The sequence below is a fragment of the Protopterus annectens genome, chromosome 9.part0, assembly GCF_019279795.1.
Source record: "Protopterus annectens isolate FY-2018-M chromosome 9.part0, PAN1.0, whole genome shotgun sequence".
NCBI lineage: Eukaryota > Metazoa > Chordata > Ceratodontiformes > Protopteridae > Protopterus > Protopterus annectens.
The window spans coordinates 318,854,839-318,878,229 of record NC_056743.1 but is presented as its reverse complement, the minus strand read 5'-3'; the positions used below and the strand labels follow the sequence as shown (position 1 = coordinate 318,878,229).

Below are 23,391 nucleotides of genomic sequence, written 5' to 3'. Positions count from 1 at the left end.
GTTTTTTTTTTCTGAAAGAACCTGGAGTTCAGATATTATTTCTGCAGAAGTTATAGCTACCAGGAAAATCATCTTCCAAGACAAAGTTTAAAAAAGATTTGTCTGACGGTTCAAAGGGTTTTTGTGTTAAAACTACAAGTAGCACAGTAAGATCCCAAGGCAGTGAGGGATCCTTTACTGAAAGTCTCAGACGAAAATGCCTTTCAAAAAAGCTTTACACAATTTAGAGGAAGCTAAGGAAAAAGATTTATTCCATGTGTGGAAATTTGAAATTGCTACCAACTGAAGTTTAACTGTGGAGAAACTAGCTCCATCTTTGAAAAGAGAATTGTCAAAAACTAAAGAACAGCAGAAATTGGTGCATAAAGAGGATCAATCTACTTATCTAATTCCCAAATAGAGAACCTTTTCCGTTTACTTTTATAAACTTTTTGGTGGCATCCTTTTGAGAAGTCAAAAAATGTCACAAACTGGGGAAGAGAGCCTGGACTGCCCAACTATTACTGGAACTGGAGAAACCATGAGGTCAGCTTGAGGGCCTGAATGTTGGGATGTTGAATCCCTGACGGGTGAGAAGAGATTTTGAGTAAGCTCCAGTATCCATGGAGGATAACGAAGATGAGACATAAGAAAGGGGAACCGTACTTCTGAGGTCAGAAGGGGCAAGGAGGATAACTGAGCTCTTCAGCCTGCCTGCTTTCTGCACAAATCTTGAAATCAGGGCAAGAGGAGGATAATTATAAAGGAGACCAGAGGGCCAAGCGTTGAGAACAGCATGTCTCTGTGACTCTCAAGGGGAACAGGGCTAAGTATTTGCTGCACTTGTTGTTAAAAAGGGTGGCAAATAAGTCACAGCAAGGTTGGTCCCAAAGCCTGAAGATTATATTTACTACCGACTGACTGAGGGACCACTGATGATGCATCAAAATGGATCTGCTCAGTTTGTCCTCAAGCACATTGGTTTTCCCAGGAATGTGCGTCACAATTACAAAGCGGCCTGATGAGATTGCCCATTCCAAAACCTCTCAAGGCCTCTCTGCAAAGGCAATAAGATCAAGTTCCTCCTTGCTTGTTGATGTACCAGACTACAAACATACTGACGGTCTGAACTGCAATAGTCCCCAGGGGAAGAGCATCAGGATATGCATGCAACGCTGAAATTACTGCTCATCTCTAGGACAATGATATGCAAATTGGTCTCTTGGAGGAACCACGTGCCTTGGACAGCTCTTCCCAAGAAATACCCCACCCCAGTCAGGTCGAGAAGTATCCACGGTCACTGTGGCTACTGGGTTTGGTAAAACAAAGGGTTTGCCCAGAAAAACATCATCAAACTGTTCCAACAGTGAAAAGATAGGGGTTGAGACAGAATAGACCACTATACAGCTGGAGTCCACTGGAACACCCGCAAAAATAAGTGTGCAAGAGGAAGTAGTATTATGGCAGCCGACATCGACCCAAGTGTTTAAAGCACTAACCTTGCTGGAGGAGATGAATTAGAAAGGATAGCCTGAACCTGGTTTCTGACAGCTGCTTTACCTCGCCACTGCATTACTTCTACCAGTGTTGTTGTATTCAAAACTGTCCTGATGAATTCCAGGCTCTGAACTGATGCAAGTTTTGATTTGGCAAGATTTATTGCAATGCTCAAAGTGTTGCAAATCTGCAGCAAATAGTCCCTGGCATGCTGATGCTTGGACAGGGCGGTTAGGAGCCAATAGATATGGAAACACCTGGGATCCCTTCAGTCTCAAGTGATCTGCGACTACTACCACGCATTTGGTAAACACTCTGGGGGCAGTGGTGAGTCCAAAGGGCAGAGCTCTGAATTGGTAATGACTGGCTCCCAGCTGAAAGCGAAGATGTCTTCTGGCTCATCTGTCTATTTTGATGCAATAGTACATGTCCTGAAGATCTATAGAGCACATCCAATCATCCTTGTGCAGAAAATTCAGACTGTACTGAACCATGACCATTCGGAACTTCACCTTCTTTATATACTGATTTAATTTGCTTAGATCTAAAATGTGTCTCATAGGTTCATACTAGGCTATCTGCCCTAAGGCATTTATAAGCCTAGCCAGAGTGTGTGTGGCTTTCACCACCCCTTAGGATGAGAATACTATACCCATTAGTTTGCTGTGCCTCTGCCCAGCAGTGATACAGAGATGATTCCCGGGGTAAACCTACGATCTCCCATCCACTCGTCAAGATTTCTCTTGAACAGAGTCAGTGAGGGGCTCTGCCTCACATGGACTGGGATTCTGTTCCATAGTGTAGGGAGTCTCTGGGTGATGAATCTGTCCCTCCAGCATGTCCTATTTATATCCGTGTTGAGGTTTAAGTCTCTTGCTCTCGTGGCTCTGGTGGATTTGGATTTTTTGGGGTGGAGCATGTCCATTAATTCCGGGTTGGACATGGCCTTGTATGTCAGGCACAGATCACCTCTGAGCAGACGGTTTGCGACTGAATAGAGCTGGAGTTTCTTCAGTCGGGCATCGTATGACATATGTTTGAGCCCCTTTATCCTTTTGGTGAGGAACTTTGGGGTCTTTCCAACTGCTGCAGGTGTCGGGTAAGGTACATTCCAAATGGGGCGTTGTACTCAATCATTGGTCTGATAAGTGAAGAGTACAGGGGTACAATGACCTCTCCTGATCTGGATGTGGATCCCTTCATGATCAGGTGGGCAATGTAGAAGGTCTTCCTAACCACTTTGGCAATGTGAGTGTCAAAAGAGAGGTTACTGTCAACTTGGGTCCCCAGATCCCTGATAACTTCTTCCGTGTTTAATGGATTACCACCTATGTGGTAATTAGGGGTTACCTTGTTTTTCCCAAAGGGTACGACTATACATTTTTTGGCATTTAGCTTAAGGCCATGGCTCTGGCACCAGTTATCCATTTCTATGAGACCTTTCTGGAGGATGTCTGTGTCTGATGGAGTGTCAATTATGGTGCCCAGTTTGCAGTCATCTGCAAATTTTGTCAGCCACAATCCCCCTATGTTTGCCTTCACTTCAGAAAAATAAATGCCGAACAAGAGGGGGCCCAGGACTGAGCCCTGTGGGACACCGCTCGTGACCGGCTTAGAGTCTGACATGGCACCAGCAACTCTAACCCTGTGTGTTCTGTCCTTGAGCCAGTTTGCAACCCATCTTGTGACATATGGGTTTACATCTAAGCTGGTGAGCTTTTCTATGATGCCCGAGTGGGGTATTGTGTCGAACGCTTTTGCTAGGTCAAAGTAGGCTGTGTGAACTGCCTTACCCTCATCAATGGCCTTAGTGACTGTTTCGAAAAAGTCGACCAAGTTCAAGAGGCAGGATCTGCCCTTGACAAAGCCAAATTGTGTAGGATCCAGTGTCTGTACCAGGTCCCCTGTTTTCTTCGGCACTGAAAAGAAGTGCGAATAAGTTTCAAATCCTATCTGGTTGGTTTGGGACCTTCTGGAGGATTCTTTTTTCCAGCAGCTTTTCTATTTCTTGTGCTGCTGTCTTCATCTGACTGGTTGGAACATCAGGAATTTTCTTCCTTTGATAATGAGGAAGAAAAGGATATGCAATAACCTCCGGATATTATTCTTAGCACCTATAAATCTCTTGCGATGTTTGTCCAGGCATCTAGATGCAAACAGAACTGACCCCCGACTGCCTGCACAGTTGGACAGTTGGGCAGCACTTCAAGAGCACTGATGTGGCCTGTCTGAGAAAAACATCTCTGAAGCACTGGTTCTGCAGACCTTCTCTGCCTCTATGGCAACGTCAAACATATCTTTAACTGATGGCCCAAACAAGGAAATGTCATCAAAGGGGGCATTAACAAAGGATGTCTTAAAGGGCTCCACAAACTTGCAAAGCTGCATCCAGGCCTGTCTCCTTGGGGCAATGCCTGAACCGGCTGCTCATGACATTCCCTCAACTGTGTGAGAGACTAACTTCATCAAAGCATTTGAAATGCATAAAAGAGTGGTCAGCTGAAAGTCCTTTTGAAATCCTCAGCAGACATGGACTCAAGAAATTTGATAGTTATTTACTATGCTTCAGAAAGATTCAACTGAAGTGAGTCAGACAATTAAGCGACTTCAGAGCGAAAGTAGCTGAGGTGAACACTTGCTTTCCAAATCTGTCTTACGCTTTGGACTCCCTGTTATGTGGATGGACAGAAGAGATCTGTTCTGCTAGCTCTTAAGGGTCACCGTCACCACCATAGTATCAGCTGAGACTCCTTTGCTCAAGTGGGGTCTGTATGCAAGTGGGGCCAAAACTTGTCAAGGCGCTTGGGGATGGGCTCAACAGTATCTGGCTCCTTCCATGTCCAGCAGGAAACCAAGTCAATATGTTCATCTGCCTGGGAGATTACCCAAGACCTAGACAGGCCAGAACAAAAAGCCTCAGAGAACACAGATTCTTCAGGAGATGGGGGTTTGGGATGACCAACCACCATTATGCTTCAGGATCTCTTTGAACATCTCTGAAAGGAGATATCATCCGGTGGTGACCTGGGGGATCCCTCTCCATCAAAATTAGTGTCTTCCATGACAGGACTCCATGGGGAGTCTATGTGTCTCCTTTTACATGTTCTCTTCCATGGCTCCTCTTCCACTGGATGTTCTGGAGAGGTGTCAGAAGAGAGAGGAAGTTCTTCGACTAGAACTGGTTGGAGACTAACTGGAACTGGCTGTCCCTGTCCAATAGGTCTGACCGACTCAGAGCTCAGAACCAATGAGAGAAAATGGGTAGGATCCAAAACATAAGACTGTTCTCGCTGGAGAGGAAAAAGCCATTTCCACCACCTCGAAGGGTGAGGGACCAGGAAAAGCCCTGACCCTCTCTCCGTCGGAGCCAAAACTTCCAAAGAAGAAAGATAAAGGTCACCCCCAAGATCCAGGCCTCGAGGGGAGAGCTGGATCTGAACCGTCTAGGGCAGAAACTCCAAGGGGAAAGAGCGGATTCAACAAACTTGGAGCAGAGCCTGCCCCCTGGGATCCAACAGTGACACTTCGTATCAGAGACCCGTCCATATTACAAGGTATCTGAGCAGAACTATCATAGTGGAGGAGGAAACTTTCCTCGGATCAGATGCCAAACCTCTCGGGGAACTTGGATCCTGGGACTCTAAAACCAATGGATGGCTCGGAGAAGAAGAAGCAATAGTCTTAGATGTGACACACATGCTCATGGACCTGATAGGGGATGGAGCTTCTAAGACCCCCATCTGGATCGGAGCTCTGAGAAATTCTTGCAACATCCTACCCACATCTGCTTCCAACAAGCTTCTGGAGGACCTAAAGGAAGGGGTGGATGGGGGGCCTGGAATGCTTCTTAGAAGTCTGGAGAAGCTGAGCAGGCAAAGTGGGTGAAATTGGTTTTAAAACGTATTTTGGGTGTAGTACTCCTAAAGGAACTACCTGGCTTTGGATAAGATGACTTAGGATCTGTGGAGCTGGTGGACTAATTGCAATCACAGTCGGAGCAAAAGCCTTAGGATCTGAAGGCTTCAGATCTGATTGCTGAGAAGTCTTCAGATCCAGGGAAGTTGGAGCAGAGAGTCTCCTAGTCTTGGTTGGTGGCTCCAATGAGGACCTAGGGAAGGGTGTTCCAGAGTAGCAGACCTACCTGTTTTGGAGGGGGTTTGAGCTCCTGGAGAGAAGGAAGGAAGGAGACCCCTTAAAATAAGCTGGCTTCTTCTGTCATTCAGTCAGGGCTCTAGGATTAAAGGTAACACAGATCCTACATGCAGTCACTTGGTGCCCGGCTTGCAAGCAATAAACACACTCTTTGTGAGCATCACAATTTGGGATCTTATGCCCACAAGAAGTGCATTTTTTTAAACCCTGTAGGTTTCCCCGACATAATGAAAGAAAATGAGGACAAACACAGTAACGGGGAGGAAAAAAGGGGGGGGGGGGGCAGAAAAAGACTACCAACTATGGCAGAAGCAAAAAATACCCTAAGGTAAAGGGGCAAATAAAGAAAAGGGAATACTAACAATGGTAATAGAATAAAATCTACTGTGAAACAGTACAGAAAAAAAAAAAGAAAAAAGTCCCCAGTGACCAGTGACAACTTGAGGGAGGAAGGATATAGACAAGAGTTTTAATTACGGGTAGAGGGAGGAACTTGAGAGTCGGATCCAAAGTCTGGTAAATGTGGTCGAGTCAAATCAAAGTATCAGTTCCAAACCTATAAGTAAGGAAGAATTAAAAGGACATCATATACTACAGCTGATAGCAGTCTGTTGGAGTAGGGCTCCGATTTTTTACACTTTAGTATAGAACAGACCCCATCCATGGAGTTCAGGCAATACGTCAAAACAAGAAGTTATGTACTCACCATAACGTTCTATGTATGTAGTCCATCTCACCTTACATTCTTACCCCTGGGTTCGGAGCCGAACCTCGGCTCCAACTCGGACATACTCTAGCTCAAAGTCTTCAACTGGCTCGTGGCTAAGAGGTATCCCATCATGCAACAGGCCCATTCCCCAGATCTTGTCTGCTGCAAGCGCGCACACACACACACACACACACACACACACACACACACACACACACACACACAGAGAACAACAACAACCCCAACAGAAAGGACTACTGACACTGACACTCAGAGACTATACCGCCAGGTCCTCAAGGAGGGAGTAGGAGGGGGGGTTAGTAAGAATGTAAGGCGAGCTGTACTATATACATCAAACGTTATGGTGAGTACATAAGTTCTTGATGTTATGCAGTTCAATCTCGCCTTCATTCTTACCCCTGGGACAGCGTCCCTAGCACCTTGACCTTGGGTGGCTCAGTGAAAAATACTCTTGAGCACTGTGGAAACAAAGGAAGATCTGCCTCTAGAGACCAGATCTAATTTGTAGTGACTAATAAAAGTATGAGGCAAAGCCAATGTTGCTGCAGTGCAAATATCATCCATAGAGATCCTAGCCTGAAATGCAGTAGAGGTAGCCACAGATCGTGTAGAATGAGCCTGCACTTTAAAGGGTAATTCTTTGCCATTTGAAGCATAAATAAATGAGATGCAATTTGAAATCCAGCGAGACAAGGTTACTTTAGAAACAGGAACCCCAAGTCTAGTGTCTGAAAATGAGACAAACAGGAACCCCAAGTCTAGTGTCTGAAAATGAGACAAACCAGTTGAACTGATTTCCTGAAATCTTTTGTCCTATGTAAACAGAAACGCATTTGTCTATGAACGTCTAGCTGATAAAACTTAAATTCTGCCTTGTTAGAAAATTCAGGAAAAAAACACTGGCACCTCAATGGATTGGTTGATACTGACAACAGAAGCAACCTTTGGAATAAAGGAAGGATTGGGTTCTTAAGGAGACCCTGTCTTTGTGAAACACCAAATAAGGTGGCTTAATCGATAAAGCTTGGAGCTCAGAGACCCGCCTAGCTGAAGTTATGGCTACCAAAAATACAGTCTTCCATGACAAGAATTTTAGGTCACACGTAGCTGCGGGCTCAAAGAGAGCAGAGGTGAGCTTCTGTAATACAAAATTGAGGTCCCATGCCATTACTGGATCAAAGACTGGAAGTCGGAGTAACCTTGTCCCTTTCAGAAAGGCCCTATAAAGCCTATGAGCGATAAGGTTGGGCTCATTAGCAACGTGAAAGGTCAAAATCGCTGCCAATTGCACTTTAATGGTTGCTGCAGCTGATCTGTGACTGAACAGTTGAGAAAGAAATTCTAATATTGCCGAAAAAGGAGCTGTATAAGGATCAATATGTCTTTCACGGGCCCAAATGGAGAATCTCTTCCACTTACTGGAATAAATCTTCCTGGTAGAAGGCTTGTGGGAAGAAGACAGAAAGTGGACCACTTCTGGGGAAAAATCATGAAACCCGACTAGGGACGGAACAGGAGCAGCAAAGCTGTCAACTTGAGGGTCTGGATGGAGGGATGGAACTGTCCTAATATACGAGTCAGTAGATCTGGATCTGGGTCCAGAATCCAGGGATCGTCCATTAGATAGGGGTGAAGGAAGGGAAACTAAATCTGACAAGGCCAGTGTGGGGCAATCAGGATCATCTTGCGTCCCAAACACTGTACTTTCTGAATGACCTTTGATATCAGAGGAAACGGTGGAAAGGCACAGAGAAGACCGGAGGGCCAATCGTGAACCAGAGAGTCCCTGGGTATCTTCCCCCTCTGGGGGGATAAGGGTGAAGGAGCTGCTGCATTTGGCATTGAGGGGGCTGGAAAATAGATCGCAGCAAGGCTGACCCCATCTGCGGAATATCTTCTCCGCAACATATTTGTTCAGGGACCACTCGTGAGGCATTAGGATAGCTCTGCTCAGCCTGTCGGCAATCATATTGGACTTCCCCGGTATATGCGTTGCAACTAGAAAGCATTGGGAAGACACCGCCCACTGCCAAACTCGAAGTGCCTCTCTGCAAAGGGGGTATGACTTGGTTCCTTCCCTGCTTTTTCAGATACCATACCACTGACATGTTGTCTCAGTGGACTGCAATTGTCCCTAGAGGGAGAAAGCTCTGAAGTGCTTGCAACACTAATAGCACTGCTCTCATCTCCAAAACACTGATATGCAAATGGGTCTCGTGATCCTGCCATGTGCCTTGGACTGTCCTGCCAAGATAATGCCCCCCCACCCGTTCTGGGAGGTGGCAACTGGAGAAGTAAGGACAAAAGGCTTGCCCACGTTGAGATTGCTGGCCTGAAGCCACCAGTGTATATCCTGCCTGCACATGTCCGTAATCAGAATAGAACGAGAGAGTGGAAGATGTTGTAGTGACCCACTGGGTGAAAAGCAGCCAATGAAGAACACTCGTGTGTAGTCTGGCAAGGGGAACTAGCATGATTGTAGCAGCCATGGCCTCTAATAACTTGAGGACCACTTTTGCCTTGACCTTCCTCAATGGTAGTAAGGCGTAGACCTGCTGTTGTAGAGCCTGAATTATCTCTTCTGGTAAGAAGGCTCTCATGAGCACCATATCTAGTTCGGCGCCGATAAAAGTGACACTCTGCGAGGGCAACAAGGCAGATTTTTCCCAATTTAGAGTAATTCCTAACCTTTGGCACAGTGTAATGGAGGTGTCCCTGATCTGTAACAGTAGTTGCCTGGTGGTGGCAGAAAGGAGCCAGTCGTCCAGGTACGGAAACACTTGGAATCCCTGACGTCTCAAGTGAGCCGTTACCACTGCCATGCATTTGGTGAACACCATGGGAGCTGTGGTGAGACCAAAGGGCAGGGTGCAAAACTGAAAATGACTGGCTCCCAGCCGGAAGCATAGATGACTTTCTCAATGCCCTGTCCATCCTGATATGGTAGCAAGCATCTTTGAGGTCGATGGAGCACATCCACACATCTTTCCCTAACAGAGGGAGTACTGACTGTAAGGTGACCATGCGGAACTTGGACTTTTGTACGTCGGTTCAATCGGCTGAGATCTAAGATGGGTCTCAGGACCCCTGTTCTTTTCGGCATCAAAAAGAATCTGGAGTAAGTCCCTAATCTTACTTGGTCTGCGGGAACAGGCTGGATGGCTCTCTTTGAAAGTAACTTTTTTATTTCTAAAGTTGCAGAATCCCTGTGACTGGGTGGAACGTCTGAAATTCTCTTGGTTGGCGGGGGAGGAGAAGAGAAGGGAATAGGATAACCTCTGGAAATTATCTTTAATACCCACTCTTCTTGGGTGACGTCTTGCCAGGCTTCTGGGAATAAAGAAATGCGACCCCCAACCGGCTCCAGAGATGCGCAGTCAGGCCTCCTTTCAGGAGCATTGGTAGGGAGAACCGCAAAAGGAATCACAGTCCCCCTGGTTACGTGGGCCTCCTCTGCCTCTAGGGCAGTGTCTACCTGAATTTCCACCCCCCTCACCTGCCTCTGGAGGGGGAATCACTTTGTGCATCCTGAAAAAAAACCTCTGCGACTTCCTAAACCACAATTTCCCACCCTTCTGGCCCTTGGGGTAAGGTCTAGAAGGCATGGAAAAATGGACTCAAATGGCAGACAGGGTTTTTCCTTCCTGCTCGCACTTAGTGAGAGTGTCCTTCACCTTGGTTCCGAATAACGATGAACCGTCAAATGGGACGTTGGTGAACGTAGACTTGAAGGCCTCCGTGAAATTACACAGGCGTATCCAGGAGCGTCTCCTAAGAGTGACTCCGGAACCCACTGCCCTGCTCATTCCATCAGCTGTGTACGAGATCAGCCTCATGGAGGAGTTAGAAAGGGAATTTTGGGTAGACATCTGTGCATTGACCTTCGGTGCCACGGCATCAGAAATGTTACCCTGTAGAGAATCTCCTAGCTCTTTTAGGAGATCTCTCTGGAGCCTTGTAAAATGAGTCAAGTAGTTCAGCGACCGCATAGTAAAGGCCACTGAGGTAAACGCACGCTTCCCATACCTGTCCATGGCCTGGGATTCCTTGTTAGGCGGATGGACGGTAGACAAAGTTTCAGCAAGTTCCTTCTTGGTGGCTACTGCCACCACCATGGCACCTACTGAAACGCCTTTTGTCAGATATTCCTTGTCTGTGGGAGTGGACAAAAACTTATTGGGTCTCCTAGGGACTGGTTCCACAGTGTCAGGAGTTTCCCACACCTTTCGACAGATGAGATCTAGTAGCTCATCGAAAGGGGGAGACACCCAAGAGGCGGAAGGTTGAGACCCAAAAGCCTTCAGGAACACTGACTCCTCATCAGAACGGGATTTGGAGGGTCAGCCGCCTCTCTGCTTAAAGATCTCAAGGATATCTGAAAAAGGGATATCTTCAGAAGATGACTTGGGGGACCCCTCTGACTCCTCGAGGTCAGTGTCCCACGTGAGAAACTCATCCAGGGAGTCGACGTGTTTCCTCTTACACAATCTCTTTCTGACGGGCTTCTCAGGCAAAAACTCTGGGGATATGTCAGAAAGTTGGGGACCACTCATGGAGGTATCCTGAGGCCTTGGGTGTCCGCTGTCCATGGATAGAGGGTGATCTGAACCTAACACCGGTGCTGGAAGGGGCAGAGTGTCAGTGCTGTAGGATGCAGCTGACAACCTGGCCAGCACGCTCCTCAATCTCGAAGGCTGATCCCCCCGGCTCTGAAGGCCGATTAACTGTACAGGATACGGTAGTAGCCCTCGGCGCAGAGGATATGAGGTCTGAAGCAGATGTCGGGTCCAAGCTCACCAAAGCAGACGCACCGAGAGGAAGGCTCAGAACCGATGAAGATCGATCAGAGCCCTCCACCTCAGGTCCGACCAGGGAACTGTGGACCCTCGACCCCGCGGACGGAACCGACAGGGTCGGAGTGGAAATCGGAATTGAGATGCCAGGCGAAGCTACTGGAACCGACCTAACGGCACACGACAGAACCGACAACTCTGGCTCAGAGGGCCAAGAAAGGCTCAGAGGAGGAACAATAAACATAGGGGCCATGGTCTCTGGATCCGACTGGATCGGAGCCGAAATCAATTTGGCCAGCACCGATGACTGAAGCAGTTTCTTCACCACTCTATCAAAGTCCTCATCGGAAAGGGACCTTGAGGACCTGGAGGATATAGTTGGACATCTGGATCTCCCTACAGAGGGAGACTGACGTGATGGAGAACACGGTCGAACAACTGTAGACTGGCTCCAAACCAAAACTTCCGAGACCGGCTCTGAAAGGCTGGGAGCTGATACAGACTTAAGTCAATACACTACCTTCTGTTGGCACCGAAGCTAATGGAGCTGAAGGAGGAGAAGCTGTTCTAGCAACTTTCTTTGGCAGCTCCGAAGAAAAAGACGGAGCCGGAGAGAGCTTCTTAGCAGTCTTTTTGTCCTTTTTAGCTGGAGAGGATATGGCACTGGAAGACTTAGCCAAGTCTTCCTCGAAGGAGTGCTTAAGCAGTCCTTTCAGAATAAGCTTGTTCTTCTCCTGTAGCACGCCGGGACTGAAGGAATGACAAAGCAAGCAGGACTCTTGGAGGTGAATAGCCCCCAAGCATTACACGCACATGGAGTGCCCATCCGTCAAAGACATTTTATTGTTGCATTCAATACACTTTTTAAAGCCCGAAGGTCTGTGTTCTTTAGAATCCTTAGACATGCTGTATAAGGAGTACAAACACAGGGACAAGCTGCAAAAAGTACAGTTGTGTACACTTACCATAAATGTAGATGTTAGAGTGTATTCACTGCTGCAGTCCGTACATTTGGGTTATCGGCTTGCAGGTAGCCCTCAGGTGCCACGGAGATAACTGTGACACACTGTGCAGGAGGGGGTACCAGTGTTGGTGTGGCCAGTCTGAAGCAATCAAAATCATCCTTGGCTTGTCCTGTTTGATTTTTAGTAGTACTTGGAGAGCAGAGGCAGAGGGGGGGAAAGGCATAGGCTGACAGTTTTTTCCAGCTGAAGGACAGAGCATCCACTTTCCAGGCTTGTTTGTGGGGAGCCCTTGTGCAAAATTTGCCCAATTGGTAGTTCTGGCGAGAGGCAAACAGGTCCGTATCTGGGCTCCTCCATTTTTTTGTCAACATGTTGAAAGTCCTTGGTTCCAGTTTCCACTCATGTGGGTCCATGAGGTTTCTGCTTAGTCCGTCTGCCAGTACATTTAATTTTCCTGGCAGGAATTGAACTTGAAGGTGTACTTGGTAGCTCAAGGCTGTGTTCCACAATGCCACAGCTAGTCTGCAGAGCGGGTAAGAATGTGTACCCCCCTGCTTGTTTATGTACCACAAAACAGTGGTGTTGTCCATCTTTACCATTAGTTGTCCTGGAAGAATGTGGTCCATGAATGCTGTCAGAGCATTCTGTACAGCTAACATTTCTTTTTGATTGATATGCGGGTCCATTTGCCCTGAATGTGCTTCCCTGCCAGGTGAGCCCCCCATGCATAGTCTGATGTGTCTGTTAGGGTTTGGGTGGCAGGAGGTGGTGTGAAAGGTAGTCACTTGTTTTGGTGGCAGACCTCTGCCCACCAAAGGAACTCTAGGCACAGGCAAGGTATGATAGGAATCATTGTTTCTAGGTCCCGAGAATATTGACATCATAGGCTTTTTAGATACCACTGTAGTTTCCTCATATGCAGTCTTGCATATGGAATTAGAAGAATGCAGGAGGCCATGAACCCCAAGGCCTGCAGTATTTGTCTTGCAGATAGGGTTTTTGTGGCCACTTGTATGAAGTAGGTTGTCAAATTTGTTTCTCTGGCGTAAGGTAAGCTATCTGGGAAGTTGTATTCAAGCTTGCTCCCAGGAATATAATTTGTTGACAGGGTCCCAGTTGCAATTTCTTTTAATTTATGGTGTACCCCAGACAAGTTAGAAACCTCTGTTCAAAGGCCAGATGATTCAAAAGTATGTCCTGGCTTTCTGCCTGAATTAGACAATCGTCCAGGTATGGGTATATTTGAATATTTCTTAGCCTGCAACATGCAATAACTGGAGCTATGCACTTTGTGAATACCCTGGGCACAGTAGATAAGCCAAAGGGCAGTGCAGAGAACTGATAGAGCATGTAGCCTGCTTTGAAGCGTAGGTATCTTCTGCAAGATTCCCTGATTGGGATGTGCAGGCATGCTTCTTTTAAATCTAATGTTTGCCTAGCATAGGAAGTAATTAGTGAAGAGTCAGCATCTTGAATTTTGGAATCTCCAAAAAGGTGTTTAGAGTAGACAGGTCCAGGATAGGACACCATGAATTGTCTTTTCTGGGTACCAGGAAAAGTCTCGAGTAGAAACCTTGTCCCTTTTCCTCTTCTGGTACCAGCTGAATAGCCCCATGCTTAAGAGAGAAAGTACTTGTTTTTGGGCCTCTGTCCACTGAACTTGGGGTAGGTCCAGCCACCCCCGCTTGGTGTTGGCAACGTGTGGAAGTGAAATCTGTATCCCTGGGACACTGCATTTAAAACCCATTTGTTCTGGGTAATGAGTTTCCAATTATTTGCATGAACAGCAATCTTTCCCCCCAAAGGGGCAGTCAGTTGATAAGTGCTTGGAAATTTTAAAAGGAGTCATTGAGACGGGGGGGGGGGTCTTATTATTCCCATATTTGGAAGTTGAGGCCTCCCACTGCTTAGTTGTGCGTGTCCCCTGGGACTGAAACCTGGGGTTTTTGCTGTGTCTGGGTTTGGCTTGAGAAGTCCTGGAAGGAGCTGGAAAGGACCAATTCTTTGAGGGCCAGGGCCTACTAAATCTAGGAGGCTAAACTTGTAAAAAATCTAACAGTTTGCATAGATTTAGCTTTAACTTCCATCTTTTTAAGAACTTTCTCAGCCTTGTTGCCAAACAGGCAGTCCTGATTTAAAGAAGCATCCAACAATTTAGCTTTAACATGATCAAGCAAAGATTGTTCCTTAAGCCAAGCATGCCTTCTGAGCACAGACTCAGTAACAGCAGCCCTGCAAGAGGCCTCTAATGAATCAAAACCACATTCCAAAGTATGTTTTCCAACTTGTTCAGCAAAATGCATTAAATCCTGTAATTCTTTATTTTCCACACAAGTCAAGAATCAGCATCATTTTCTGTTTAAGCAGTCCAATAACATGTTGCGGATATGAAATTGGTACTTTAAAGCCCTAATGGCCTAGGTTACAGAAGTGTAAACCTTCTTACCCCATCTATCTAGCGCCCCAGAGTCTCTATCAGAAGGGGTAGGATTTTTAGCAGTAGAAGCCTTAAATGCCCTTGGGCCCCTGTGAAATAGTCTCTGGATTTGCAATAGGATTTTTAAAAAGGAACTTGTGGGACTCAGGGACCCTGCAGTATTGTCAGGTTTTCTGGGAGCAGGAGGCAGGGAATCAGGGGCCAAACTAGATTCCGAAAAAGTATCATCAACAATGTCTGGTACAGGAGGAATAGCTGAAGGCCTATGCTGAGGTAGGAGAAGGAAATCCCTAAGCCTCTTTTCTGAATCAGAAAAATCCTGGCTTTCCCAGTGGAAATGCTCCCTTAGAGTATGTAAGGTTTCCCCAAAAGAAAAATCCTCAGGAGGGGAAGCAGAAGGAATGGAGTCCTCTGCATCAGAATCTTCATAAGTACAAAAAGGCAAATCCAAATCATCAGAAGACTCATAAAAAACAGAATCCTGATCAGAAGATTCATAATCAACTTCAGTCCTAGGCCTCTTAGAAGGGGGGGGGGGGCTACTCCTGATTAGAGTTATTAGATCTTCAGTCATTCTTATCATTTGTTTTTCAGGCATAGAGGCCTGAGCATGTGGCCTGGGCGTCAGTTTTTTAGGCATAGGTTTAGGAATGTCAAGAAGGAGGTGTCGATTTAATATGCAAGTCCATAGGCCTCAATACACCCTCAGAAGCCGGTGCCTGCACAGCGGCTCCGGACCCATCCAAGGTAGAGACATCCGCGGGTTCCATAGTTGAAGCATCTCGCAGCATACCGGACTCCGAATGGGTCTCAGTAGAGGCCTGCGAATCAGAAGTAGCGGGTATAAGGGGCTGCAAAAGCACCTCACTTGAGTACCGGCGAACTGGCGACTGGCTTAGAAGAAGCGTCGGCGGCAGTTTTGGACCTCGGCGGCCTGACTCTGTCTTTATCTTTGAGTTTTTTCAGAATCCCGGTAGTCGGATGGCTAACTGACAACATTTCTGGATAATTAAACAATGAACCGAAATATTTAGAGGCAAAAATACACAGACGACGGATAGTGCGCTGATTAAATAAAAGCACAAAACCGACAGCAAGGTAAGTCGTGGTCAGGGCCTAGGCAAGGAATACAGTACGAATGAAAATCTTTATGAGGCATTTGCTTTCCACAAGTAATGCAGTTACTAACTTTTACGGACACTGGTAAGGAGCAAGAAAAAGTTTCCCCAACGGGGTACTTAGCTTTAGTTGAAGTCTTCAGTTCTGAAACTCGAAAACTAAAATTTCAGGAGTCGGCCAACTGGCACTTGCGAACTGCTTCTGCTTCGGGCACCGCAGGGCAAGAAAGACTGATGCAATGGCGTCGGCTGCATGTTTTATACGACATGACGTCATGGAAGAAGGGACAGTAACCGACGCAGGACCCAAGACTTTGTTAATCAGGCCGACGGAGGGCTACCTGCAAGTAGATAACCCAAATGTAATGACTGCAACAGTGAAACACGAAGAACATCCACACGTACACGCAAGACCTAACTAAACCCCGCGCAGGAAACTAGAGCCTCTAACTAAAAAAAAATGGCCTAGTAACGGACAGGAACAAAAACTACAGGGAGGACTAGGTCTTCTAATTTAAACGGGTCTGGCCTGGGGGAAACGAAGGCAGGATAACACCACTACCAGATGACAAAAACACTAAATAAGCTACAAGTAACAGGAAGCACAACACAAAAAGACCACACAGAAACAAAGGGAAGGACTAGGTCCTCTAAATGAAAGGGACCTAACCCGTGGGAAGAAAGGGAGTGAACGGGATACCAAAAAACGACCAACGAAAAAGGCCACACAACCAGCAAGAGAGACACACACACAGTAGCTACGAAAATAGCTTTTTATGATCAACAAATATTCAAAACTTTAGAAAAAAGTATACTTGGCCACGGCCAAAAGCGAGACCATGTCTGAGCATAACGTGCGGCAAACGAGATCTTGGGAATGGGCCTGTTGCATGATGGGATACCTCTTAGCCACGAGCTAATTGAAGACTTTGAGCTAGAGTATGGCTACGTTGGAGCCGAGGTTCGGCTCCGAACCCAGGGGTAAGAATGAAGGCGAGATTGGACTACATAACATCAGCCACTTCTTATCACACCCTTGACAGAGAGCAAAGACTGCTTAAAATTAAATCTCAGTCTGAATCTAGTCCAAAGCAAGATCCACTTTCAGAAAAAGGTACAGCTGGTGGCAACAGCCAGCCTAGGTACTACATCCATCTACTATGCTGCATTTAGTTATACCACACTGTTAAATTAACAGTTTAGTAAAAAAAAACTAATTGATTTACATTGTGTAACAAACTGCAGTCTACTGGTCATTTGTATTTGAAAGGGAAGGGAGCACTGGGGCATTCCAATCAATAAGTGGCCACCAAAAAGCATCATTAAAGTAAACTCAATGTCCCTGTCAACAGAAAGTAACAGCAGATGTTCAGTCTTCACTTGGTATTGTCAACACCTTAAAAAGTCAAACAATGTGAAAGACAAAAAAAAAAAGTGTTTGCTTTTCCACTAAATTAGTAACTGCAAATACAAAAATGTGATCAGAAAACGCTCAGCTATGCTCATCATTTTGAGCTCCATGTTCAAAACTATTTTTTCTGGGACTTCTGGGTAGCACATGACAAGCAACTCACTGCAGCTTCAACATTAGTCTTAAAGCAGTACACCTTCTATAACTACGTGGGTAAAGGACTGCAAAATTAGGAAAACAACTGGTGTGCCCCTTAAGTTTTAAAAGACAATGAAAAATATCAGTACTGCATAGGATTCAGTGGATTAACTTATTATTTTTATTTATTTATTTTATTTATTTTACATTTGTTGACCGGGCTAGTCCAGCTGGATTAATGTCCATTTTCAGTGGAGGCCCGGGGAGAAAAGCTCCTCAGGTTAGATACAATATTGGAAATACATAAGAAGACATAGTACAAGTGTGATTATACAAAGGAAAAATGAACTTACAAATATTATAGATTTTAATTAATACAGAACAATCCTAGTAAGAACAATATAATAAGGTATGAGATCATCATTTTTTTTTTTTTTTTTTTTTTTTTTTTTTTGATATGTAATATTTACAATAAAATAGGGGTAATATATCAGTTGCAGAAGAAGATAACATCCAAGTGGATAAGAAAAGTTTATGATAGAGTTAAGGATGCCAACAGGCTAGTCTGGGTTGGTACAAGAGCAAAGCCAGAATTTGTTAAGATGTATTAAAAGTTGTTTTTTAAAGAGTGGAAGAGTATGTAAAGAGGACAGATCAGATGGAAGATTATTCCATACTTTACCTACTGAGTTAGAAAAAAGGCAGTTGCCTGCAGAGTTCAAAGTCTTGGTAATATTAACAAGTAATTTGTCAGAGGAACGTAGTTGTTTCAGGTTGATATAGAGTCAAGAGTTTGGAAAGAGCTGGTGTTTTAGAAGGTTGGTATAGAATTTTGTGAGCAATTAGGAGTTGTTGAAAAATAAGTTTATTAGGGAATTCCAGCCAGTGTAGTAGTTGTAGGTTTAGACAGTGGTGAGTTCTGAATTGTGATGTGGTGGCAAAGCGGGCAATATTGTGGTAAGATGTAGTGAGTTTCTTAAGGTTGCTTTTAGATAGATTAGTGTAAATAGGAGATGCATACAAAAGGGTAGAAATAAGATGTGTTTGGGCTAGGGTTATCTTAGTTTCAGGTGTGAGGAAGGACTTTATTCTGTATAGGGATCCAATCATTTTGTTAAGGGCTTTTATTGTGTTGTTGATGTGACAATCAAAGTTAAGATAATTATCAATAGTAACACCAAGAAGTTTAGTTGAGGAGTCAGGAGAAATAATGGTGTTATCAGTTGCAGTAATACAGAAGTTTAACAAAGTAGTAATTTAGTTTTTGTAGACAGCGATTGGAGAACCACTGTTCCACAGTTGAGAAGGCTGATTGAGTTTGAGACTGGAGTTCTGTTTGAGAAGAAGCAGTGCAAATTATAGTGGAATCATCTGCATATTGTATGCAGGTAGTATTAGGAATAGATGATTGAAGGTCATTAATAAAGATGGTGGGCCTAGAATAGACCCTTGTGGAACTCCTAACCAGATAGGGAGGAGAGCAGAGAGAGTTTTCGGTAATGCAGTTTGACGATTGTCAAGAAGATAGGAAGAAAACAAATAGATTTTAGTGTGTGCAGAAGAAGTGTTATGAATCTAATGCTGGTGCTTGGAATGCCTGCTTGCATCTCAGTGAGACAACTCTTCCCCTAAAAGAGGAGGCATACAAACCCCTGTTCCAAGTCCAAAAGCTTTTATGCTCCAGAAGTGCTTAAACCAGGTGATCTCTGAAGCAGGGTTTTTTTGTTAAGACAATGCCCAGTGCTTACAAGTGGACAGTTGATGTTTTTCACAAAAGGATACATAATGAAAATAAAAATCTTTCTGTGGTATCTGTTAGCCAAACAAACACTTGTAGGTAGTGCTCCTCAGGAACATCAGCAGCATCAAAAGATCTCCAAAATGGCAAACAAAAAATTAATACATAGTTAATAGTGTACAAATCAGCAGAAATTTCCAAATTTGGATACTTAGTGCAGTTCTGAAGCCCACCTGGATGAAATGACAAACATTTAATGAACATTCAATGCAGCACAAAAAGAAATGAAGATGGCAAATCCTAATACCATGTTTGCTATTGATAACTATGGCAGAGATAGACCACTGGCAAAACTGCAACTTACATGCAATACAAAAGATTCAGATACAGATTCTGAAAGTTGGGTAGGGGGAAGGCATGACCACAGCATCACTGCAGACACAATAAAGCAATGAGAAGGCAGGATTATCCTTACATCTATGAATAAAATAAGTATGCTAGACTTAAAATTAAGGGTTAGCACGGAAACAGTAATAAGTTACTGTAAACAGTGCTTTCTAATCCATGGGATAATGTCAAGAATACTTGACATACATTCTCATTACTGCAAACATAACAAGGCCCTTTGAAACAAAGAAGAAACTTGACCAGTGAATAAAGAACAGTAATCGCCACAGAAATCACTTGGAAGAAAGCTTGTTGAGGGCAGGTTGAACGCTGAAAAAAACATCCACTGACATCAGTTTAGAAGGGATATTCCCTACCGACTTGGAAAAGAGGTTTACTCACATTAAACAGGTTCTTATCTCCTGTCACTGAAATCCGTTGGAAGTACAGTACACTGTTGCCAACTGGTATACACTTTACAAATGAATGAAGGCTGGCAAAGAGATTTTATGATTTGAGACAACACTGCTACTGCTTTTTTATTCGACTACAAACTACTCAACCCCTCTCCAAAATAACAGTAATAAAAAATGTTAACTATGCAACTCACCGTATCCAGTGAGAACGAGCGCTGCCATCTGATTGCCAGAAAGATGAAGTTTCCCCATTTGTTAGCCGGTCTATATCACCACAGTTAGAAGATGTTTCAATACGTCTGAAACATTTGTTTATCATTTTAACTTGATCCAAACCACAGCTCGCTTTGGCATCACCAGACTTCTCAATATTCAGATCTGAAAATAAAGACACTGATGAGGTACGCTATAATATCAACTGACTATAATATTACAAAGACTAGCACCCAAATCAATCACAGTATGGAAGACTATACCACAGGCTTGTTTCCCTCCTTCAGCAGTGGGAGACAGTAACATAACTAATTCACAACAGTGGCAAATAAAATAAAAATACACTTCAGAATATACCTGATTTTCAAATATTAAAACCACCACAGAAGTCAAGGATTACTGTACATGGTATGCTGCAGTAAAAATTTAGCTGTTAGATGACCTTGTATACCTGGCCTGACTTTTAAAGCTCAGGATCCTTCCAGTTTGCATATTAGATACCTGGTTGTGGTACATCCAAGCATGCCAGTATATAAACAGGCACCCCATCAACACAATTTTAGAAAGAGGTCTGGAGCTAAAAATCCCAACACGGACTCCAATGCCAGAGGCACAGACATAAAGACCACACATGCTAGTGTCACAATGACGTTGAGGGTGTATACAGATGCTGCAATGGTCAATGCCAGATAACTGTAACAGAAGTACTTATGCAAGGAGTGATGTCAAAGAAACAGAGCTATTAGAGTTAGCAACAGGGCCACTACTGCTTTGGACACTGGAAGAATGGAAAAGTGGCTCCTGGTGGAAAATAACTGATCTAGCGCTTGAATCAGAGTTAACAAGAGATAAGATTTTATGATTACCTGTTTTTAGTCTATGAAGAACTCTCACCAGTTTATCATAGTTGATTACTTACTAAACTGTGGGCATACTAAATTAATGACGCATTTCAGACTTGGACTGAATAGATGAGCACTGAACACCTGTAACAATAAGACAAGAGGACTGAATAACAATTATTGAAGGAATATGCCTTATATACACTGACGAAAGATGTGGTTTTGGACAAGATTGCCTCCTGTACAGTACAGGTGGATGCGGCTGCAACTGTACAAGAAATCTCTGATGGAATCCACACTCCAAAAGGCTGTACAACACAAGGAAAAAAAATCACAGCAAGTAATGAAATACAATGCCTAGTAGAATAAAAAAAACTATTAACATCAATTTAAACAAATAACTCAGAGGACACATCTGGTCTACAAAAGCCAATTTTAAGGTAAAAATAGCCTCCCAGGCCAAGGGCAAACAAGGCTTTTTTTTAATTATATCTAACCTCAGACACTATACACAACAATGTGCAAAACCAATGATGAATACAGCCACCTGCACAGAGTCAGAAGATACAGACAATTTACTGGCCAACAAAATTCAGCTTAAATTTTACCCCCCACTTATCCCTCCCACCTGGTCAACCACCAAGAAACACTATGGAACAGGTCCTAAACATACTCTCCAAGGCCAAGAACACCACACTGATTTACCCATTGACCCCATTAACATTTTATTTATTTTCATTTAAATCTGATGACCAGGGAAGCCCACTGGGCCAAGAGCCCATTTTCAGTGGAGGCCCGGGGTGAAAATCTCACATGTTACAAAAGCACATAGTTCATACAGCTAATTAAACATTTACAGACAAACTCCATGATATTTGCAATTGGCTTGTCACAATGTTACAAAAATGAAAAGCCATAATTCAATACAGAAATTTCAACATTTACATAAAGTGAATATTTTTGTTACAAACTCAACTGTAGGTTTAACTTTTCAAAATATATAGCTACTAGTCATTAGTAGGTTAGGAAAAATATTATGCATGGAGAGGGTAATAGTGCATTTGAGACTGGAGAATTTAGTACAATAGATATTAGAGAGAAAATTAGATTTTGGTAGGGGAGGGATTGTTTTGGGTGGGATGAAGTAATAGTAGAGGTAGCTGGATGAGTCAGTGCAAGGTGGAATAGGAAAGAATTTGCTTAAATGACCGTTTACGATTTTGCAAGTTCGACGCATAGGTGTCGATCATTACAGATTCGACAACCTAAGCTGTCGATGAACTAATATAGACCCCACTGCGACAGGGTTTGAGTTTGAGGAGAAGTCTTTTTATAGTGTTTGTGGGGATGGGCTTGAGGCAGAAGGATGTGGAGGAAGGTTGATGACTGGGGTGGTGGTGGAGGAGGGGGGTGGGAAGGAGGCTGATAGTTTAGCTATGCAGTCTATGACGAATGAGTTCAACTGGCTGGCTGTTTCAAGGCTGGAGAGGTTGGGGTCTGGGCAGGGGTTTTCTTTGTTGCCTGGATGCAGCATAGATGAGATGGAGTCCCAGAATTTTTTGGGATTTGTTGAGTGCAAGGACTGGAGTTTGGTGTAGTGGGCTTTGCGGTTTTTAATTATTAGTTGTTTTTTTTTTTTTGCGGAGTTTCGTAGTTGCTTATACTCTAGGAGGGTGTAAGGGTTTTTATGTTTTTGATATTGTTTCCATTTACTGTCCCTTTGGTGCAAGGCTAATTTAGTATCTTTTGATAACCATGGTGGGCAGGGATTGGTTTTGATGTGTTTGGTTCGGGGGGCTTGCTGATTGAGAAGGATTAGGAATGAGTGGTTAAAGTAGGAAATGGCATAATGTAGAGGAAGGGTTTTTACAGGGGACCAGTCAGTATGCTTTAAGCATTTGGAGAAAGAGGGTTGAAAGAGGAGAGGTTGTGGGTTTGGGTGTAATAGTGTTGTTTATGTAGTGGAGATGGTCGGTGAAGGCTGGAAGGTGATCGCTGAGAGGATTAGGTAATGTTCTGGCTTTGGTGATAAGATTTGGGTGAGTTGTTAGGATCCAGTCAATGATGGTACCAGAGGTACCATCTTTATTTGGTCTGGTTGGAGATGGTATTAGTTGGGAGAAGTTGTACAGGTTGACTGTGTTGGACGGGGCTTCAGAGTTAATAGTATTCCAGTTGATGTTGGCATCACAGAGTATATAGGTTTCATTTTTTATATTGGAGGAGTACCAGGACAGGATGTTTTCAAGAGTTTTGATATCACCAGGGGGAATATAGAGGGCAGTGATACATATGGGCTTGTGGTGTTTGCTTTTAGTAAACCTATTATAATTTCAGCACTGGCAAAGGTTGGTATTTTATTGGAGTAGAGAGTTATAGTATGGGAGGTGGGGTAACATTATTGCTACTCCACCTCCTTTTTGTGGGCTCTGTCGTTTTGAATGATTTGGAAACCTGGTGGTAGGCTTTCACTATCTTTTATATAGGTTTTTAGCCAGGTTTCAGAAATGGCTGTAACACTGGGGAGGTTATGGGAGAGCCAGGCATGGAGGTTAGGGATTTCATTTTTTAGGCT

At 44.2% G+C, this 23,391-nt stretch overlaps 1 protein-coding gene across 1 annotated transcript in view; it reads right to left on the bottom strand.

The window, feature by feature from the left end:
• Positions 1-23,391, bottom strand: part of ZZEF1 (zinc finger ZZ-type and EF-hand domain containing 1) — a gene marked incomplete in the record, with an annotated part of 3,903,331 nt that overhangs the window by 3,708,352 nt on the left and 171,588 nt on the right. Inside the window, 1 exon segment of the mRNA XM_044082903.1 lies at positions 19,956-20,139. Within this exon segment, the coding sequence (XP_043938838.1) occupies positions 19,956-20,139 (184 nt within the window).